Raw genomic sequence first — 18,430 nt, 5'->3', positions numbered from 1 at the left:
TATTTAACTTATTTCAGCTTCTCATTTAGATTGGACCTATATCCAGTTAGAATTAGTAAGAATTCAATTCTTTTGTAAATTGAAGAAAAAAATTGCTGCCCATCGTGCATCAGGGACCGAATTTGTGAAGTTAAACAAATCCAACAATTCTTAATTGTCTTTTTCCATTTCTTTTGTAGAGTTACCAAGGCAAGAGCAGCATGAACATTGTAGGGTTTTCTTCTGCACAAGCTCCAAATCCAGTCGATGATGAGTCATGGGATTAAAGCCAAAATTATTCAAGTTCCAGATAGTTTTGATGCTGTGAAGATGATTTTGAGTTTTGAGTTTTAAAGGAAGTATAACACTCTGTTGGTAACTCCCTGTCCATCCTGTAATCTTCCCCCTCTCCCTTTAAAAAAAAAATTATTTCCTGGCTAGTTATGTGAAATGCTAAATGTTGAAGTGTTGCCGTTACTAATACAAATGGTGTTTACTGGAAAGATTTAAGCATTCTAAATGTCATGTTTAACCTCTTTTATTATTTAGGGATTTGACATGTTTCATATCTATATTAAGTCTAAAGAATATTAATATTGCTTTTTGAGCCTATAAAATTAGCAAGAAGATGTGAAACACTTCTTTGATTTAAAAATTATTGGGTCCTTTTTATTTTTCCTTTAAAGAAACCTTTAAAGCAATAGTGTCACCATGTGATTATAAAATAATTTACATAAAGCAAATAGTGTAAGATTCATTGATTTTGACTTATATGATTAAATATATGGTGAAGTTTGTTAAATACTTGAAATGTGATCTCTGTACCCAATGACATGACAAATGCTATTACTTTTTGTAGTCTCTAAACTTTCCTTGTAAACATACTGAATAAAAGCCCAAACACAGATTCTTAGATCACTGTGTTACTGATTGAATTGAGATGTTAGTTATAAAAAGTGCTGTAAGTTAAGGAGAAAGGAACTTGGATCGTAATGACCTTGATTACTACCTCTATTTTCATTATGCTTGATTCTAGAAGAAGAGGGATTAAGGGAGGTGATCATAAGGAAAAGGGGGTTATTAATGACTGTTTGGGAATTGTATCTTTTTTGACCTGACTTTGCCTAGGAAACTTCCTAGTTAGTACCAGTATGCCTACCTAAAGGTAGAGCTGTCTGATAGAGGTCATACAACAGAGATCTCATAGTATCAGTTATGTTAGAAAATTCTCAGTGCTCTGGCCTCAGGCACTTCCTGGCTGCGTGACCCTGGAAAAGTCACTTAACCCCCATTAAGTAGCCCTTCCTGTTCTTCTGCCTTGGAACCAATACATGGTATTGCTTTTTAGACAAATGGAGTAAGGGTTATAAAAATACTCTGTGATCTAATGAATGTGATTATAATTTTTGCCAAAACGATAGTAAGAGGGGACAGCTTGGTGACTCAGTGGGTTGAGGTCCTGGGTTCAAATCTGAGCTGATACCTCCTAGCTGGGTGAACCTGGGCAAGTCACTTAACACCCATTGACTACCTCTTACTGCTCTTCTGCCCTAGAACTAATACATAGTATTGATTCTAAGGTGGAAGCTAAGGATTTTTAAAAAAAGATGTGCTAAATATGGCTTTTATGATATTTTCACAATTCCTATTACATGGGTTTTATTTTAAAATCTCAAAGAACATGAAGTATCATTAAATAGATCTTACACAAATGTTGTGCTCTGATGCTTCCTTGTGGAATGGAGCTCTAAAAGATTGTATCAGCAAACAGAAACGGTCAGCTCCTATGAAGTTGAAAAGCCTTTAAAAATGAACAAGATGATAGTCCTATCTGCTCTCTGATGATGAATCTAGCTAAGCAGACAGAAAGTCATGACCAAAAATTTGAAGTATACATGATGAATTATTTAGACCAAAAATGAAAAAGAAAAGGACAGGAATCTTAATCAGATAATTGGACCCCTGTTAATCTGGGGGAAGAGAGACAAAAATTGTGTAACCCTTAACTCAACATGGTAAGACACAAGCATTCTCACTCTAAATCAGGGATAGGGGTTGTGTGTACCTGGGGTGGAGATTATTCCTCTTTTAGCCAATTGTCTTATACTCTGGTGATGTGAGAAGATTAGAATCAGAGAACTCCAAAAGGTTGGTCTCCTTAAGGTATGAAAAGCTCAGAAATTGAGCCATTATGTGTGCTGCCTGCTTTCTACATGCATGAAAGCTTGTCAGTTTGGAGACAGGAAGATTTTTCTTAGACCCTTGATGATTTATTAGAGGCTATTCTGTTTGAGCACAACTTCCTCAGTCAACATGGGGTCTCTATCTGAATAAAACCATTGGACACACAATTCATTTATTTAGGACACATAATTTAATGCATGAATTGTTTTCTCATTTTTCTTGCATGATAATAGTAAGTGACTATTTAGAGGGCATCTGTTACTAAATACTGGAGAATGAACAGGACAGTAAAATTACTTCCGTTGACCTTTGAAAATTAACTTCTAGAACAGTTTTTGACAACTCGGGTAAATGAACCAAAATTGTACTTGGAATGAATCCTTGGGCAAAGCTAACCTGATTGAGGATTGGGGGAGGAGTGAGTACTTCAAATGTGACTCTCCTCTCTATAACCAGTCTGAGATCTTCCTCTAATCTCTGCCTTCATCAACAGGATCAGGGATTTGTAATCTGCCCTTTGATTTCTTGCTCAGGGATTGATGTTATTGTTAAAAAATCTATTATATTATGAACAATATGAAAATCTGCCACTCCATAACTCCACTGTTTGCCTCTGTTTCCTCAACTATTTAAAAGCTTGCATCTACCATATAGGGTATTTGTTGGGAAGATCAAATGGGAATATTTGCAAAGCACTTAGCACAGTATTGCATGTAGTAGGACTGTCTAAATGTTTATTCCTTTCCCTTCCCCCTTATGATACATTTCTTCACATGGAATTCCATCTTCTATCTCTGCTTAGAATTTATTATCTCTTCCTTATAGAATCCTTCTAGATTCAGGCCAAGCATCACCTTCTACAAGAAGCCTTTCTTGTTCTTCCTTCCCTGCAACTGTTGATGTTCTCACCCAAAATTTATTTAACTATTTATATTTGTTATTTTGTATTTTATTAAACCTTTTCCAATCAAATTTTTATAATTAAAATTTCAGATAAATCAAAGCCATCAATAATAATAGGAAAAATATTCTGTCACTCTTGATTAGAGAAATGTGATTTAAAACAATGCTGAGGTACCACCTTAGACATATCAGATTTGCCCAATATGGCAGTAAAAGAAAGTACTAAATGCTGGAGAGGGTGTGGCAAAATCAGGATAGTAATGCATTGTTGGTGGAGTTGTGAACAGATCCAACCATTCTGGAGGGTAATTTGGAACTCTGCGCAAAGGGCTATAAAAGAATACATACTCTTTGATCCAGTAATACTACTGCTGGGTCTGTATGTATCTAAAAGAGATAATAAAAAAGGGGGAAAGACTTACCTGTACAAAAATTTGGAAATTATGAGCATGTTCATAAATTGGGAAGTGGCTGAACAAATTGTGGTACATGTACTACAAGAACTGATAAGCAAGATGACTGCAGAAAAAATGGAAAAGATCTGCGGGAATTGATGCAGAGTAAAATAAGCAGAACTGAAAGAACATCGTATACAATAATAGCAGTATTGTACAATGACTATCTATGAAAACTTGGCTACTCTCAGCAATGAAATGATCTGGGGCAATCCTGAAAGACTTTTGATGGGAAATACTATCCACCACCAGAGAAAGAACTGTCAGAGTAGTCTTTCACGTCAGTGTATTTATGATTTTATTTTGGAGTTTTGGTTATTTAGGAGTGCACTTTTACAATGACTAATATGGAAGTGTATTTTGCATGACAATAAAATAAAAAACATTATCTTAAACATTAATTAAAAAAATTTTGATTTCTAAGTTCTTTCAATCTAGGTGCCCCCATGTATTGAGTACGCAAGCAGTAAGATATCAAGTATTCATGTGAAGTCATGCAGGAAAAACAATTATGCTTCAGTCTGCTCTTAGTTCTTCAGTTCTGTTTCTGGAAGTATGTAGGAATTTTCATCATAGGTCCTCTGGAATTGTCTGATTATTATATTGATGTTATTTCTCAGAGTTGATTGTCATAATATTGCTATCATTGTGTCCTTTGGGATTGTCTTGGATCATTGTATTGTTGAGAATAGTGAAGTCATTCACAGTTGCTCATCTTACAATATTGCTGTACAGTGTTTTGGTGTTGATGATTTCATTCTACATATAAAACACATACACAGCTCATTGAAACCAATATTATTCCGGTGTTATTATATGATGGAAAGTCATGGTACATTATTCAAAAAACTGATATTAGGACTTTCTAAAAGGGCAATGGAGAAGAGCATGGTGCTTGTGAGAAGTCTACAGCAATCATTACAAATAAGGAATTAGGCAGAAGCAGTATAAAGGATATCATCAAAGAAATGTCTTGAGCAAAGAGTGAAGGATAATGGTTGGATGGGTCAAATGCCTCACCGGTCTCTTCACAATGTCAAGAAAATCAAGGAAGGCCCAAACAAGTTGGGTGGACTCCGTGTTTTGAATTTATGGAAGATTGGCAAAATTGACGTAAGAGAGGCAAGCAAATGGGTTATAATGTGTATTTTGTGTGTTGTATTGTTGTGGAAAATGAATAGATAATAGATATATTTGGATATTTTAGCACATACATATACTGAAATATTCTAATGGTTGTTTTCTCCTTAATAGAGTTCCTAAAATGACATAGATCATAACTACTCCATTCCTTTCTATCCTATGTGAATCTTGTTCCATTTCCTTCGGTAAGTTTAGCAAGCATATAAGTGTCAGACCTGAATTCAAATCTGGCCTCAGATACTTTTGTGACTGGGCAGGGCACTTAACCTTTTTTTGCCTCAATCCATTGGAGAAAGAAATGGCAAATCATTCCAGTATCTTTGCCAAGATAGCCCCATGGACAGTATGATTCATGGGGTGTTGAAGAGTCAGACACAATTGAACAAAACAACTTCTATCCTAGAATACGTTTAATCTATTTAATAGTTTTTCTAATACTTGAAGCTAACTATAATCCCAACCCACCCAGTCGTTGTCTTGTTTAAAAATCACCATTTTCTTTCCTTTATCTCCCCTTTCACCTCTAACTTTCCAAACCAAAATATCTACCAAAATAGTCTGCCTTACCATTATATTTCATACTACTTCCTTTCACATATTTTATACCCAGTTTATCTCTGAGAAAGAGTGCTAGTTCTTACTTGAGGAATTCTATCTCCTACATCCTTCTAGTCACCCAGTGCCTTGAGTACAGTTCTTCCTCAAATCTCAGAAACCTTAGCTGACTGTGTGTGCCACCTCTTTTTGTAATAACCTTCCCAGATTGTCCTAGCACTCTTCTTTCCTGAAAAGTCCTTGCCTTGGAGTGCTGTTTTTCTTTTCACCCTCAGATCCTTAGGACACAGGACCTTGACATATGGCAAATATCTGAATTGAGCTAAAGGGATCTTGTATTTTCTATACCTTTCAGTCAATTGTGCAATTGTGTTCAAGAAACTTACTGTAAACATCATTTGTAAAAGCCTGCCTATGCCTTTCAAAAGCCCTCTTCAAGGATGCCTTCAAGTTTATGTAACTCATTTTAATAATTTGATATTGATGAGGAAGCAGCTACATGGGGTTGCAGTTTTTAATGTTCTCTTGAATGTCTGTCCCCCTACACCTTTGGCATCTTTTTCTCCTGCAGATAGCTTGAAAATAGGTAGAAGTAAATACTTTCTTTTTTATATACCTTCACCTTTTTCAATCACTATATAATCAAACCCTGGTTCTCTACTAAATTATTAGTTTATGGTTTATTTTTTTAACTCAACTCCCTTAGGAAAATATTCTTGGAAGAAGTGTTCGTGACTTAAAGCCCATTGTTAGTTTTGTATTTAAAACTCATGTCGCTTTCTTTTTTTTCCAAGAGATTCCTCCCAAGATTTTGATTCCCTGAGAGACTACTTTTGGACTAAGAGATAATGTCATTTTCCTTACAGTCAGCATTGAATTCCTATATTGTTTTTTGTAGTTGAGAGAGAAATGCAATAATCTTATAGTATATATTTTCTTTTAAAAATTTACCTTTTATTGTTAGATGTACATTCCTATGTAAGATATTAATATTCAGATGAGTTTTCTAAATATGGTTAGCAGAGAGGTGTCATAGATAGATACTTTTTAAAAAATTATTTCTTTTTCCTTTACATGTAGAAGCAGTTTATGACAATTATTTTCTGATTTTCTGACACTATAGGATGCAGATTTTCTCTTCCTTATGCCAAGTAAATAATCTGATACAGATTGTACCAGTACTTTTATGCAACACAGGTTTCCGCATTGCTCATGTCATCATAGAAGAAATGTATCTCGCATACAATAGAAATCTCAAGAGGGAAATAAAGTGGAAAATGACCTGCACTCAGGCTCTAACAGTTGCTTCTTTAGATGTGGATAGCACTTTCATCATGAGTCCCTTGTGATTATCTTGGAGATTTGCTTTGCTGATAATGGTTTAGTCCTTCACAATTGATCATCATTTAATATTTCTGTTACCGTATGCATTATTCTCTGGTTCTACTCACTTCACTTTGCATCAGTTCATATAAAGCCCCGTTTTTCTGAATTCATTCTGTTCATTTTTCCTTGTGGTGCAATAGTATTTCATTACCACCATATAACACAACCATTCTGCAAATGATGGACAACCCCCTCAGTTTCTAATTCTTTGCCTTTACAAAAAGAACTGCTAAAAATATTTTGGTAAAGGTATGTCCTTTTCCCTTACATCTTTGGGATACAGAGCTAGTAGTGATATTTCTGGATCAACAGGCATGTATTGTTTTATGATCTTTTGAGCCTGGTTCCAATATTGCCCTTCAGAATAGTTGTATCACTTCACAGTTCCACCAACAATGTATTAGTTTCCCAGTTTGCCCACATTTTATCATTTTCCTTTTTAGTCATGTTAGCCAATCTGATAGGTGGGAGGAAGTATTTCAGAGTTGTTTTAATTTGCATTTCTCCAATCAATAGTAATTTGGAGCATTTTTTGGATAGTTTTAATTTCTTCTCCTGAAACCTGCCTGTTCATAGCCTTTGACCATTTTCCAGTTGGGAAATGGCTTTAGATTTTTGTAAATTTGACTCTTTATATTTGAGAAATGCAGCCCTTGTCAGAGATTTTTGCTATAAATTTTTTTCCAATTTATTTCCCTTCTAATCTTGATTGAATTCATTTTACATGTACAAAATCTTTTAAATATAATGTGACCAAAATTATCCATTTCATTTTTTGTAATGTTCTTTATGTCTTGGTCAATCATAAATTATTCCCTGATCCATAAGTCTGATAGATAAACTCTTCCATGTTCCCCTGATTTGTTTATGGTATCGCCCTTTATTTCTAGATCAAGTATCCATTTTGACTTTATCCTGGTATATAGTGTAAGATGTTGATCTAAGCTTCATTTCTGCCATCTTATTTTTCAGTTTTCCCAGCAGTTTTGGTCAAATAGTGAGTTCTTTCCCTAACAGCTTGGATCTTTTGGCTTATCAAACACTAAGTTATGGACATTAACTGCTGTGGGTGAATCGCCTAATTTATTCCATTGATCCATCTCTATTTCTTAGCCAGTACCAGATTGTTTTGACGATTAACATTTTGTGGTTTAATAGTGTGATATCTGGTTATGGTTCATCCTCTTTAAGAGAGTCTTAAGTTTTTGCTTTGAGAGAAGTTGGAGGAAGGCAAATTGGGAAGTTGCCCCTTTTTTCAACTATTTGCAAAAGAGGTTTCAGAATAATATATTTATCTGACCTGACCCTTGTTCCTTCCTTTAGTAATGTTGGTTTGGTTCAGAACAAAACCATTTCCATTAACCACTAATTCTTAGCTTACATCTAGTGACTTGGCACTTTTTCACCAAACACTGGTTACACAAAATATCATCACAAATAAAACAATAGTAGGTAAACCCATTTATCCAGGTAAACAGCAAACAAGTTACATAGATTAGAATATGCCGGTACATGATATGTGAAGGAATGAGCTTTTTAGATGGGATAAGATTCAGCCCAACCAAGAGAGAGGCCCTCATTCACTTTGTGGGACATTTACTCTTGGACATCTCTCAGGAAGCAAGCTAGGAACTGGGGACATGTTGAGGAACTGGCTTCCTTTACATGTCTGCAGCTTCCCAAGGTTTTCTTTGTGTATCTCTCCCAAAGAAAGTAGAACCACACATACCTTTCATAAAACTTTGCCATCAACTTTACCCGTCCTGCCATTCATGTCAGCGTCATCTCTACCAATCCTGATTCAGTTTCCTTTCATGTTCGTTGCACACAAAATACCCCACTGTTAAATTGGAATCCAGATGACATTGCTGCCAGCTTGACAAAAAAAAGGCAAACATTTCCTTATGCAAAGAAGAGTAGAAAAAACTACATAGGAAACTACAGATCCTAATTCTACTATGTACAGCTTTCTATGCATTTTCTAGCATGTGAAGCCCTAGGATTCTTTTTTTTCATCTTAAAGAATTATCTTTCTTCTAACTGTAGCTGTTTCCATATCCCACATCACATGCAAACTTTGATACACATCTCCTTTCTGAAGTAGTTTCCTGAAGCTCACAATCAACATACTTCAGCCCAAACAAGATAAGATCATAGAACAGATAGGAAAGCTTTTCATCTTATCAACAGAGAGTTTTTTTTGAAGTGATTTATATCTTGCAGCCACAGACAAATTATGATGAGTGCCAATTAATGTTCTGGTTGGTGAAATGTACAGTCAGAATGGATGATGAAGAAGTTGTTATTCAAGTAACTTGAAAATTAGAACTAGAGTCTGCAGAGAAGCAACAGCAAGCTGGAAGAATTCGATTTGCTTTTTTCAGAGGTTGGGAATCAAGCCCTGAGGACAGTGAGCATTTGAATTGGTATCACTTGAAAAGAAGAAGTGAAGCCAAGAGGCTAAGATATTGGAGGATTTGGTGAGGGTCAGGAGTGGTTTAGGAGGGGAGGGATGAGGGACAAAGATTTGGAAGCCTAGGAAACTATGATCAGATCGAGGTATTTCAGAGTTTGGGGTAGACTGAGGTACAAAACCAGAAAACATCCCAAGTGTGGAAAGTCATATTATTGGGTGGACATCAGGATGGGGTTAGCAACAAGCCCTCCGTCCAGAGTTGTTCAAGGTTTTCTTGGCAAAGGAACCGGAATGGTTTGCCATCTTCTTCTTAGGTTCAGTGACTTGCCCTTTCCACTCAAGAGGTGACATTGCTCTTTCTTGTTTTTTTTTTCACCCCTGTTTTATTGCTCCTTCTCAGTCTCCTTCACTGGATCTTCATCTGAGTCATACCCACTCACCCTGGTGTCTACCAAGAATGTCCTGGATCCTCATCTCCCTCTGTGCAATCTCTCTTGGTTATTTCATCCATTAGGATGGATTTAATTATCAGCTCTATGCAGGTGATTCTCAGATCTCTCTACTCAGGCTAACCTCTGAGAAAAAAAGCAAATGGATTCTGATTCCCCTTTCGGTCAGCAATGACCCCTTTCTAGGTCCTTGAGGGTAGAGACTTTTTTTTTTGCTTGTATTTGCCTGGCACATAGTAAGTACTTAAAAATTCTTCAAAGAAACCCACTGCATGATTAGTTTATTACTACCATCCAGGATTCAGATACTCAGTATTTCTCCCAAATTTATACAAAACCAAATACAAACCTGAATGAAGAATCAGAATGTCAAAATAGTACTCTATCACAAAAATATTGAAAATACAAGAAGGATGTTTTAAAACACTGGCACTTAAGAGAAACATAATTTTGAAACCATGAAGTGGCCAAATTGTTCCCTGAAATGGCAAGCAAGTAAGCCAATAAATGGTTAAATTTAATGAACGTACATTTTTGGACCTGGAAAGGAAAAAATCATATTTGATCAAATTAGACATTTTATCTCCGTGCCAAAGTTTAATTGTATATATTCATTTCTATGACAATTTAACATTTGATTGTATTTTCCATCAAGGTCTATTGTATTTGTACAGGGACAGCTATCCCAGAGGCAGCTGTGCTCAGTGGTTACAGCACTGGTCCGGAGTCAGGAAGACCTGAGTTTAATTGCAGCTTTAAAGCTGCAAATCCTTTTAAAGACAAATCCTTTAACCTCCATTATGCTTAGGAGGCAGCCAAGTGGCTCAGTAGGTAGAGCCCTGGGCCGGACGGAAGGAAGGCTGGAGGTCAAATCTGGCCTCAGACACTTCCTAGCTGGGTGACCCTGGCAAAGTCACTTCACCTCTGATTACTTGACAAAAGGGTCCACTGGATCCACTGGAGAAGGAAATGGCAAACCATTCTAGTATCCTTGCCAAGAAAGCCCCCCAGATAAATGCGGTTCACAGGAGTCATGAAGAGTCTGACACAGAAAAACCACAAAACATCACAAATATAAATTTTAATGGGAAAAATACATCTCAGTGTAAAAATGACCTGTGTTATAATTTTACTTAGGACCAACTTAAATAAAATCTCATGTAACAATTTACATAGAAATAGATAAGGCTATATACCATCTTGAGTTTCCCACAGTCCATGCCAAAGATGAACATGACAGTCTTGTAGTTTCAGATCACACTTTTGGGGTACAATCTTTGTACTTCTTAACCGTGGGATCGTGACCATTATGAGAGTATATTCCCTTCTATTGGACCTTCAAGGTCAGAATTGTAGTGTGTTTCACCCAATTCCATGATGCAAATTTATCTCTATATTCTCCACTCTGTAAAATATTGTTTCTAGACATATTTCTTCACTCTATGAAATTTCAGTTTATTAACTGCTAACTTTTGGTTTCCAGATATGGAAAATGGTGTCTACACAAGCTTTTATTTCCCTCTCACATGTGTGCTGGGTGGTATAGATCAGAGCTTTTTATTGATGAGCTGTGTGAGAAAATGAATAATTCTCACGATTCCAAATGAGAATACCAAAGCAAAAAAAAAACCCCTCAAAAAAGAAAAAGTTATGATTTTGAAAGGCACCTATTAAAAAGATAATACTAATAAAAATGTATTAGAACTATTCAGAAGGTCAACAAAAACTTTTTTGCATCAAAAATGTTTTTTCTTTTATTTTCATAATTTTACTGTTTTCAACCTTTTTTCCTAAAAGGATTCATTTTACAAAAGAAAAAACTGAGGTCCGGAGGGGGAAAGCAGTTTTTTCAAGGGCACACGAATTCATGGGAGATGGGGAGGAATTAGAATGTAGATGCTCCCACTCATCAGCTTCTCGTAATTGACTTACAAGGGCTACACTAGGTGATTTAAGACTGGAGCTTTCCCCACACTTCTGAACGCCCTTTATGAGTTCTCCAAAGTCAGGACTCAGAAGTAGAAAGAAAGATGTTTGGAATCCGAGTTCCACTCCCACCCTCCTCGACTTTGTGACCTGGTGCTCAGGATCCTGCTCTATCAGCCGGCTAGGGCGCGGGGCCAGTCGGGAAGACCAGCCTGACACTTACCAATCATGTGACCCTGGGCAAGTCAGACCCGTTTGCTTTTATCCGCTGCAAAAAGAAATGGCACCTCACTCCAGGATCCGCCAAGAAACCCCCCTGGACGGTGCTGGGGTGCCATGGTTCAGGGGTCCCCAAGAGTCAGATATGACTGGAAACCCAAGGAAGATGGGTTTTGACTAGTTATAGTCCCCGGGTTCCCTTCTCCTTCCCCACCGCCTCGGCAGTGAGAAGCCTGGGGGTCTGTGGAGATGCACGAGGTATCCTGGCCCCCCCCCCCCCCCCCCCCCCCCCCCCGCAGCCCTTGCTGGCGCGGCCAGGGAGAGTGAGCGCATGGGTTGACGGACAGGTTGAGCTCCCCGGTCAGTGGCATCCGACCCCAGTGCGATGGGATGGGAAGGGATGGAGTGGGGGAAGTGGTCGGGGGTCCCGGGCGACCCCGCAGGCGCTCCCTGAGCCGGCCGGTTCCCGACACCTCACAATCCCCTCCTGGTTTAGCTGGGCGCTGGCTTTTCTACAAGGCAACAATCCAGTCGCTCTCCGGTTCTGTTCTGTCCCTCGGAATCAGACTTCGTGCAGCGGGTGGAAGGATCTTTTCCCTGGAAAGGAAAGCAGGGAGGAGTCGGAGGCGTCCTGACTTGCTAGGCGGGACCGAGATATGCCTGGGAAAGTGGCGGAGGGATGAGGGTAGGGATAGGGGATCAGATAGAGAGATTGGGACTGGCGGGAAGACAGCGCACGAAGGGGGCGGGGCGTGTGGATATCCTTAGGCTATATGAAGGGTCTAGATCAGTGCCGGAGAAAGGATGCCGGACCCGTTGTACCAGGGCGGGTAAGTGGTCATGTGGATTATCCAAGGGTTGGGGTCTGAAGGAGTGGTGGACGATGTCTCCGGTTCTGTGGAGCGGAGGTGGTGTGCATTTAGAAATGTAGGTTGTCAAGGAATGGCTCTTTGAGGTATTTTGGGCAGAAAGCCCAGAGACGGAAAAACAAAACCAAACAACCGTACACAAGGTCAGCCAGGTAGCCGGCATTCTCTCTTCTACACTTTCTGCTATTCTAAGGTGGTGGTGGAGCAAATTTTGAATCCCCGTGGCTCATGGATAAGTGGGACACCTAGAGGAGTTAATGCATCAGTTACTTCTCCACACTATTCCGGAGAGAATTCATCTAAAGTACTCCGTTCTTAATCAGACGGCAGTCTGCATTTGGGGGTTTATACAGGTCATTGGTTTGCTGGGGAGGAGAAGAAAAGAAAAGAAAAGAAAGGAAAGGAAAGGAAAGGAAAGGAGAGGAAAGGAGAGGAAAGGAGAGGAAAGGAGAGGGGAAGGAGAGGGGAAGGAGAAGGGAAGGGGAAGGGGAAGGGTAAGGAAAGGAAAAAGGAAAGGAGAGGAGAGGAGAGGAGAAGAGAGGAAAGGAGAGGAAAGGAGAGGAAAGGAGAAGGGAAGGGGAAGGGGAAGGGGAAGGAAAGGAAAAAGGAAAGGAGAGGAGAGGAGAGGAGAGGAGAGGAAAGGAGAGGAAAGGAGAGGAAAGGAGAAGTGGAAGGGGAAGGGGAAGGGGAAGGAAAGGAAAAAGGAAAGGAAAGGAAAGGAAAAGAAAAAAGAGGGGCTATTGAGCTTGAATTTTTTTTCCTTTCCTTCAAATATTTAAAATGTTTAAAAATTGAGTTCTCTCCTCAACATATGTTAAAAGCACTAATGTTGAGACTTTTTTTTTTTTGAAGCAGTTATGGTGATTGGAAGTAAAACTGTTTTTGGGTGATTCTTGTCATTTAAACAGCCCCTCCAAACACACCCAAAGTAAAACTCATTAGGCTTTTCATTCTGGGTACTGCCAAGTGTATTGAAGATCAGTTACTAACAGCATCTTTGGAGGATTACTTGTTACTTGGATAATAAATAACAAGGCATTTCAGCCCAGAAGTGGGTTGCAAAGGCTTACTGCAGAGGCTTTATAGACTCCTAATCAACAGAATACCTTGATATGTTCTTTTACTCTCCAAGGAAAGAAAATTTCTATTCTCTTGTTTTGTGTTTCCAGAAAGCACATGTATTGCTTGTTCAGCTTTTGATTATTGCATGTTTCAAAAGAAAGTCCTGTATTCATTCTTACTTATCCCAGGGGAAAGCTATCTGGCTGAAGTAAATAGCACAGCTAAATTTCTTTAGGAAAATTAAATATATTAAAAATTTAGGAACATTAAACCTATCCTATGTTTTAGTCTCTATCTATTCAGGGATTCTGGGATTCACTGAGTGAGCTTTCTCTGTAAGCAAAGAAGAAAAATCTAGCTAGAATATGGAGTAGAACATAGCCTGGTTTCCTTTAAATCCATTCTGCAAAGGAAGGATTGTTGAGGTTGTGGTAACTCCTTTTTTTTAACCCTTACTTTCTATTTTAGAAATGATACTAAGTATTGGTTCCAATGCCCAAGAGAGATGGGTCCAGGCAATAGGGGTTAAATGACTTGTTAGGAAGTGTCTGAGGTCAGATTTGAACCCAGGATCACCCCCCTTCAGCCCTGGCTCTCAATCCACTGTGCTCCCTAGCTACCCCTCTGGTAACCTTTTACACGATGCCCCCAATTTCAGTCTCTTCTGCTCCAGTTTCTCCTTCACACGTTTGCTAGTCATCTTCCTAGTGCTAAAGCCTGAAGATGTCACTCTTCTCAGAAATATTTCTTGCTCAGAAATAGTCTTTGATTTCCTGCTGTCTCTAGCATAAACTAGACATTCCTTAGTGAGGCATTAAGGACCATTCACAGATGAGCTCTAATTTACCTTCTCAGTTTTATTGTACATGACTCGCTTTTACTCTATCTATATTACAACCAAATGGGATTTCTGACTTTCTCCTGATCTTGGCCATGTGTCTCCTCCCAATCAGAATTCAGGCAGCCTCCTGGACCTTTCTTGTTCTTTATACAGTTCTAGTTCTTTATAAACTTCTTGTTGTTTATTCTTCTATTCTCAGCACCTAGCATGGTGCCTTGTATACATCAGCAACTTAATAAATGCTATATTATATGGCACAGAGGCAAGACTGATGTTGACTCTGAAAAGAACCCATTTGAGTTTGAAACTTCAAAATAAATGAAATATATAATTCAATTATGTGAAAACAATTATGCAAAATGCTGGGGAGACAGAAACCACCACCGACAAAAAGAGAAGACAGTCTTTGCTGCCAAGGAACTTACATTTTATTACCAATCAGAAGTGTTATTAATGATGCCAGGATCATTGATTGTCTTGCCATGTGATACTTGGCAAATAACTTGATCTTTGTTGTTTTTTTTTCTGCCCTAGTTTGCTTATTTGTAAGGTGCTGATGCTAGCTGGACATTTCCTGGAACAGGTGGAGGTGACTGGAATCCTCTGATGAAGTTCTAACACTTTCACATCTCTGGGGAGAGCTTCTGAAAAAGGGAGTGCTGGGGCTTCCTCTTTCCTTGGCTGTGGTTGCACTGGGGCTCGAGGTTTTGGAGCTGTGGCCCTAGACAAGCAAAGGACAAGGTCACAGCATGGTCTGCCTGCATGGTGGGACATCTCAGATGGGCACAAATTTCAAGGAGAGGCCAGGGAAGTAACAGTGAAATCCTTTGCCATTGACACACGACCCATCACCAACACAGCTTTCTGGGTACTTGTCAGAGAGATGCATCAGCCAGTCACCAGTCCCAAGTCACCATCAGGATGGGAAAAGCTTCAGATTCTGCCTCAGAAAACTTGACCTTCCTGGATTGACTCCCTGGGAACTGGGAAGGGAGACCGAGAAACCCGTGTGGCCTCTGTCCTCCTTGCTAGTCAGGACTTTGGATTTAGGTGATGTGCTTGCCAACAAAACCTTAGGGATAGCTGGGGTAAGTCCAATATTTTCTGCCATTTACTCTAATCATTTTCACCATCCCTACCCTCATCCCCAAGTCTACCCTTCCACTTAATTCCTGTGTGGCAAGAGTTCTTTGTTTGGGGTTAATAATGACCAGAGCCACCAACTAAGGGGAAACACACTCACTTGCCCATTTGATGAAGACACAGAACTTCCAGCCAAGAATCTTGGGTTGTTGGAAATGGGATGGAACTTTAGGGCCATAGAGTCCAGAAGTTCCCAAACTAATTTAGTCAAAGAACACTAATTTGAGTCTCAAAATATATGTTCAGAATACTGTTCTTAGGGGTAGAGCTAATGGGATAGGAGAGTGTGAAATATTTTTCTAGAATCAAGAGTGTGAAATGTTTTTCTAGAATCAAGAGTGTGAAATATTTTTCTAGAATCAAGAGCGCAAAATATTTTTCTAGAATCAAGAGCGTGAAATATTTTTCTAGAATCAAGAGTGTGAAATGTTTCTCTAGAATCAAGAATGTGAAATATTTTTCTAGAATCAAGAGCATGAAATATTTTTCTAGAATCAAGAGTGTGAAATATTTTTCTAGAATCAAGAGTGCAAAATATTTTTCTAGAATCAAGAGCGTGAAATATTTTTCTAGAATCAAGAGTGTGAAATATTTTTCTAGAATCAAGTGTGTGAAATATTTTTCTAGAATCAAGAGCATGAAATATTTTTCTAGAGTCAAGAGAAGAGGTAATAAAAATCTGTGAAATAGATGAAGATGCTTCAGAATTTATACCATATTTCCATGGATGACAGAGCTCATATGTTGTTATAATAAACATTTTTTTTTGATGAATCAATGGCAAATAAGCCTTTGGATTTCTGGGAAATGTATCAGGGACCACATTCCTGATCTAGAGAATGAACCTTTGTTATAAAATTTCCCACTGGATTATCCCACATCATGGTGCTTAAATGAGGTTTATTTTTTGTTCAGCCTCTATCATGTACATATCTCGTCCATCAATTCAACTTAATTACTCTTCTCCCTCTGGCCAAGGAGAATAAATGCAATAATCCAAGCATGTGCTTGCTAGTAAGATGGACATGTCTTGACAATTGAAACTCAACATGTTTCTTCCTTTAGCTGAAATATATTACTTAAGCTATTTTTTAGAACAGCAAAAGGTTTTGTCTTGATAGTTAAATGGCAAACCCAAGATTATCAATATTAGAAACTAGTAGTTTGCTGTGGCTCCGGAAAAAAAGGGAAGATTTTTGGTTTAATAGTTGATACTTATTTGAAATACATTTTGTAGTATAACATTATCAAATTGTCTGCCATTTGTAGAATGGGCTGAGCATAGTATCTGTTTTATTAAGTAAAAATATGTATACGAAAAAAGTTTTTTATCCCCAGTTAAAAATTGATATTTGTTTACTGATATCAGCATATCAAAGATAGTTTGGTGTAATGAAATGCCCTGAATTTGGAGTCAAAGGACTTGAGTTCAAATCCCTTTGACTTGAGTTTAAATCCCTTTTCTGCTTCTAATTACTGGATGATTTTCCTTTAATTCTCCAGAATTCAATTTCCTCTTCTGTGAAATGGGAGTGTTGGTCTCAGTGATTGCTAATATTCATTCTAGCTCTAAATCCATGATCTACTATAATTTAATGGAGAAATCTTGTGATTCTTTGTAAAAACATAATCTTTACTTTCTGTCTTAGAATCAATACTGTGTATTGGTTCCAAGGCAGAAGAGTGGTAAGGGCTAGGCAATGGGGATTAAGTGACTTGGACAGGGTCACACAGCTAATTGTGATTCTTTTAAAAACAAAACAGCAATACCATTTTTAGGTCTGTTTCCTAAGGTGATCAGAGAAAAAGAAAAGAAACCTCTGTGTTCTAAAACATTTATAGCCGCTCTTTTTTATGGTGGCAGAGAACTTGGAATTAAAGGGATGCCCATCGATTGGGAAATGGCTAAACAAGTTGTGGCATCTGATTGAGATGGAATTCTATTATAGCATATGAAATGATAAGAAGGTTAATTTTGGAAAAGCTCAGAAAGACCTACATGAAATTAGGAAGCGTGAAACAAACAGAACTAGGAAAATCTTATATACAGCAACAGAAATATTGATTGAATCATGAACGACGTGTGTTTGTCCACCTCCAGAACAACTGATAAACAGAAATAAGTAAGACATAGTTTTATATACACACACATCTTTTCATCAGATGATGCCTTCTCTGATGGGGGAAGGTGGATGAGTTAAGTGGATATTTTAACGTAACACAACCAAATAAGTAATTTCAATTGAAAAAATACAGAAACCTTAACTGGCGAGTCTATAATTCAGCATGTTCATCATCTGCTGTAAGGGGAGAAAGTGTGTTTAATTATCTCTTTTCCAGGACCTTCATTAGCTGTTGATTTTTTTCATTATCCAGAGTTCAACTTCATTTTTGATATTCTCTTTATTTAAATTGTTGTTCCCACACACACACACACTCACACACACACACACTCACACAATTAAAAAAAAAGCCTCTTCTCTGAAGAGGAGATGCAGAAAGAATATAGAAACAGGGACAAGTAGACCTGGAGATTGGAGGTCCTGGGTTCAAACCTGACTCTGATGTTTCTTCACTGTGTGACCCTGGGAAAGTCACTTAGCCCCAATTGCCTATCCCTTACCACTGTTCTGCCTTGTCACAGATGTTTGGCATTGATTCTAAAATGGAAGGCAAGCGTTGGAAGAAAAAAGAATAAAGGAAATAGAGAGTGGACAGCTGATGTTGGCTGGAGATCAAGGCTGGTGGTTTTGCCCAGTAGGGATGCCAGAAACGGTGCAGAAGAGGTGTCCACAGACTAAACTTCAGGTCTTGTAGGGCTACTGATGATGGGGAAAAGCCCTTTTAGGCATGGCCTCAATTACTGAACTATATAAATGATATTATCATTTTTTTAATAT

The 18,430-nt window shown here is 38.2% G+C and overlaps 2 protein-coding genes across 4 annotated transcripts in view; both read left to right on the top strand.

Annotated features, from left to right (window-relative positions):
* The window catches only part of DDX4 (DEAD-box helicase 4), a 59,301-nt gene extending 58,409 nt beyond the window's left edge, over window positions 1-892 (top strand). For all 3 annotated transcript variants that reach the window (XM_007486327.2, XM_007486325.3, XM_007486326.3), the window contains one exon: window positions 180-892. In XM_007486327.2, the coding sequence (XP_007486389.1) occupies window positions 180-266 (87 nt within the window). In that variant the 3' untranslated portion in view covers window positions 267-892. The remainder of the gene's footprint in view (window positions 1-179) is intronic.
* An 11,054-nt stretch (window positions 893-11,946) lies between these two features.
* IL31RA (interleukin 31 receptor A) overlaps window positions 11,947-18,430 on the top strand; it is a 105,495-nt gene continuing 99,011 nt past the window's right edge. The window contains exons 1-2 of the mRNA XM_056821114.1: window positions 11,947-12,445; window positions 14,922-15,475. The gene's annotated coding sequence lies outside the window, so the exon portion shown is untranslated. The remainder of the gene's footprint in view (window positions 12,446-14,921; window positions 15,476-18,430) is intronic.

The sequence above is a fragment of the Monodelphis domestica genome, chromosome 3 (genome assembly GCF_027887165.1).
Source record: "Monodelphis domestica isolate mMonDom1 chromosome 3, mMonDom1.pri, whole genome shotgun sequence".
Taxonomy (NCBI): domain Eukaryota; kingdom Metazoa; phylum Chordata; class Mammalia; order Didelphimorphia; family Didelphidae; genus Monodelphis; species Monodelphis domestica.
This window is presented reverse-complemented; position numbering and strand designations above follow the sequence as displayed.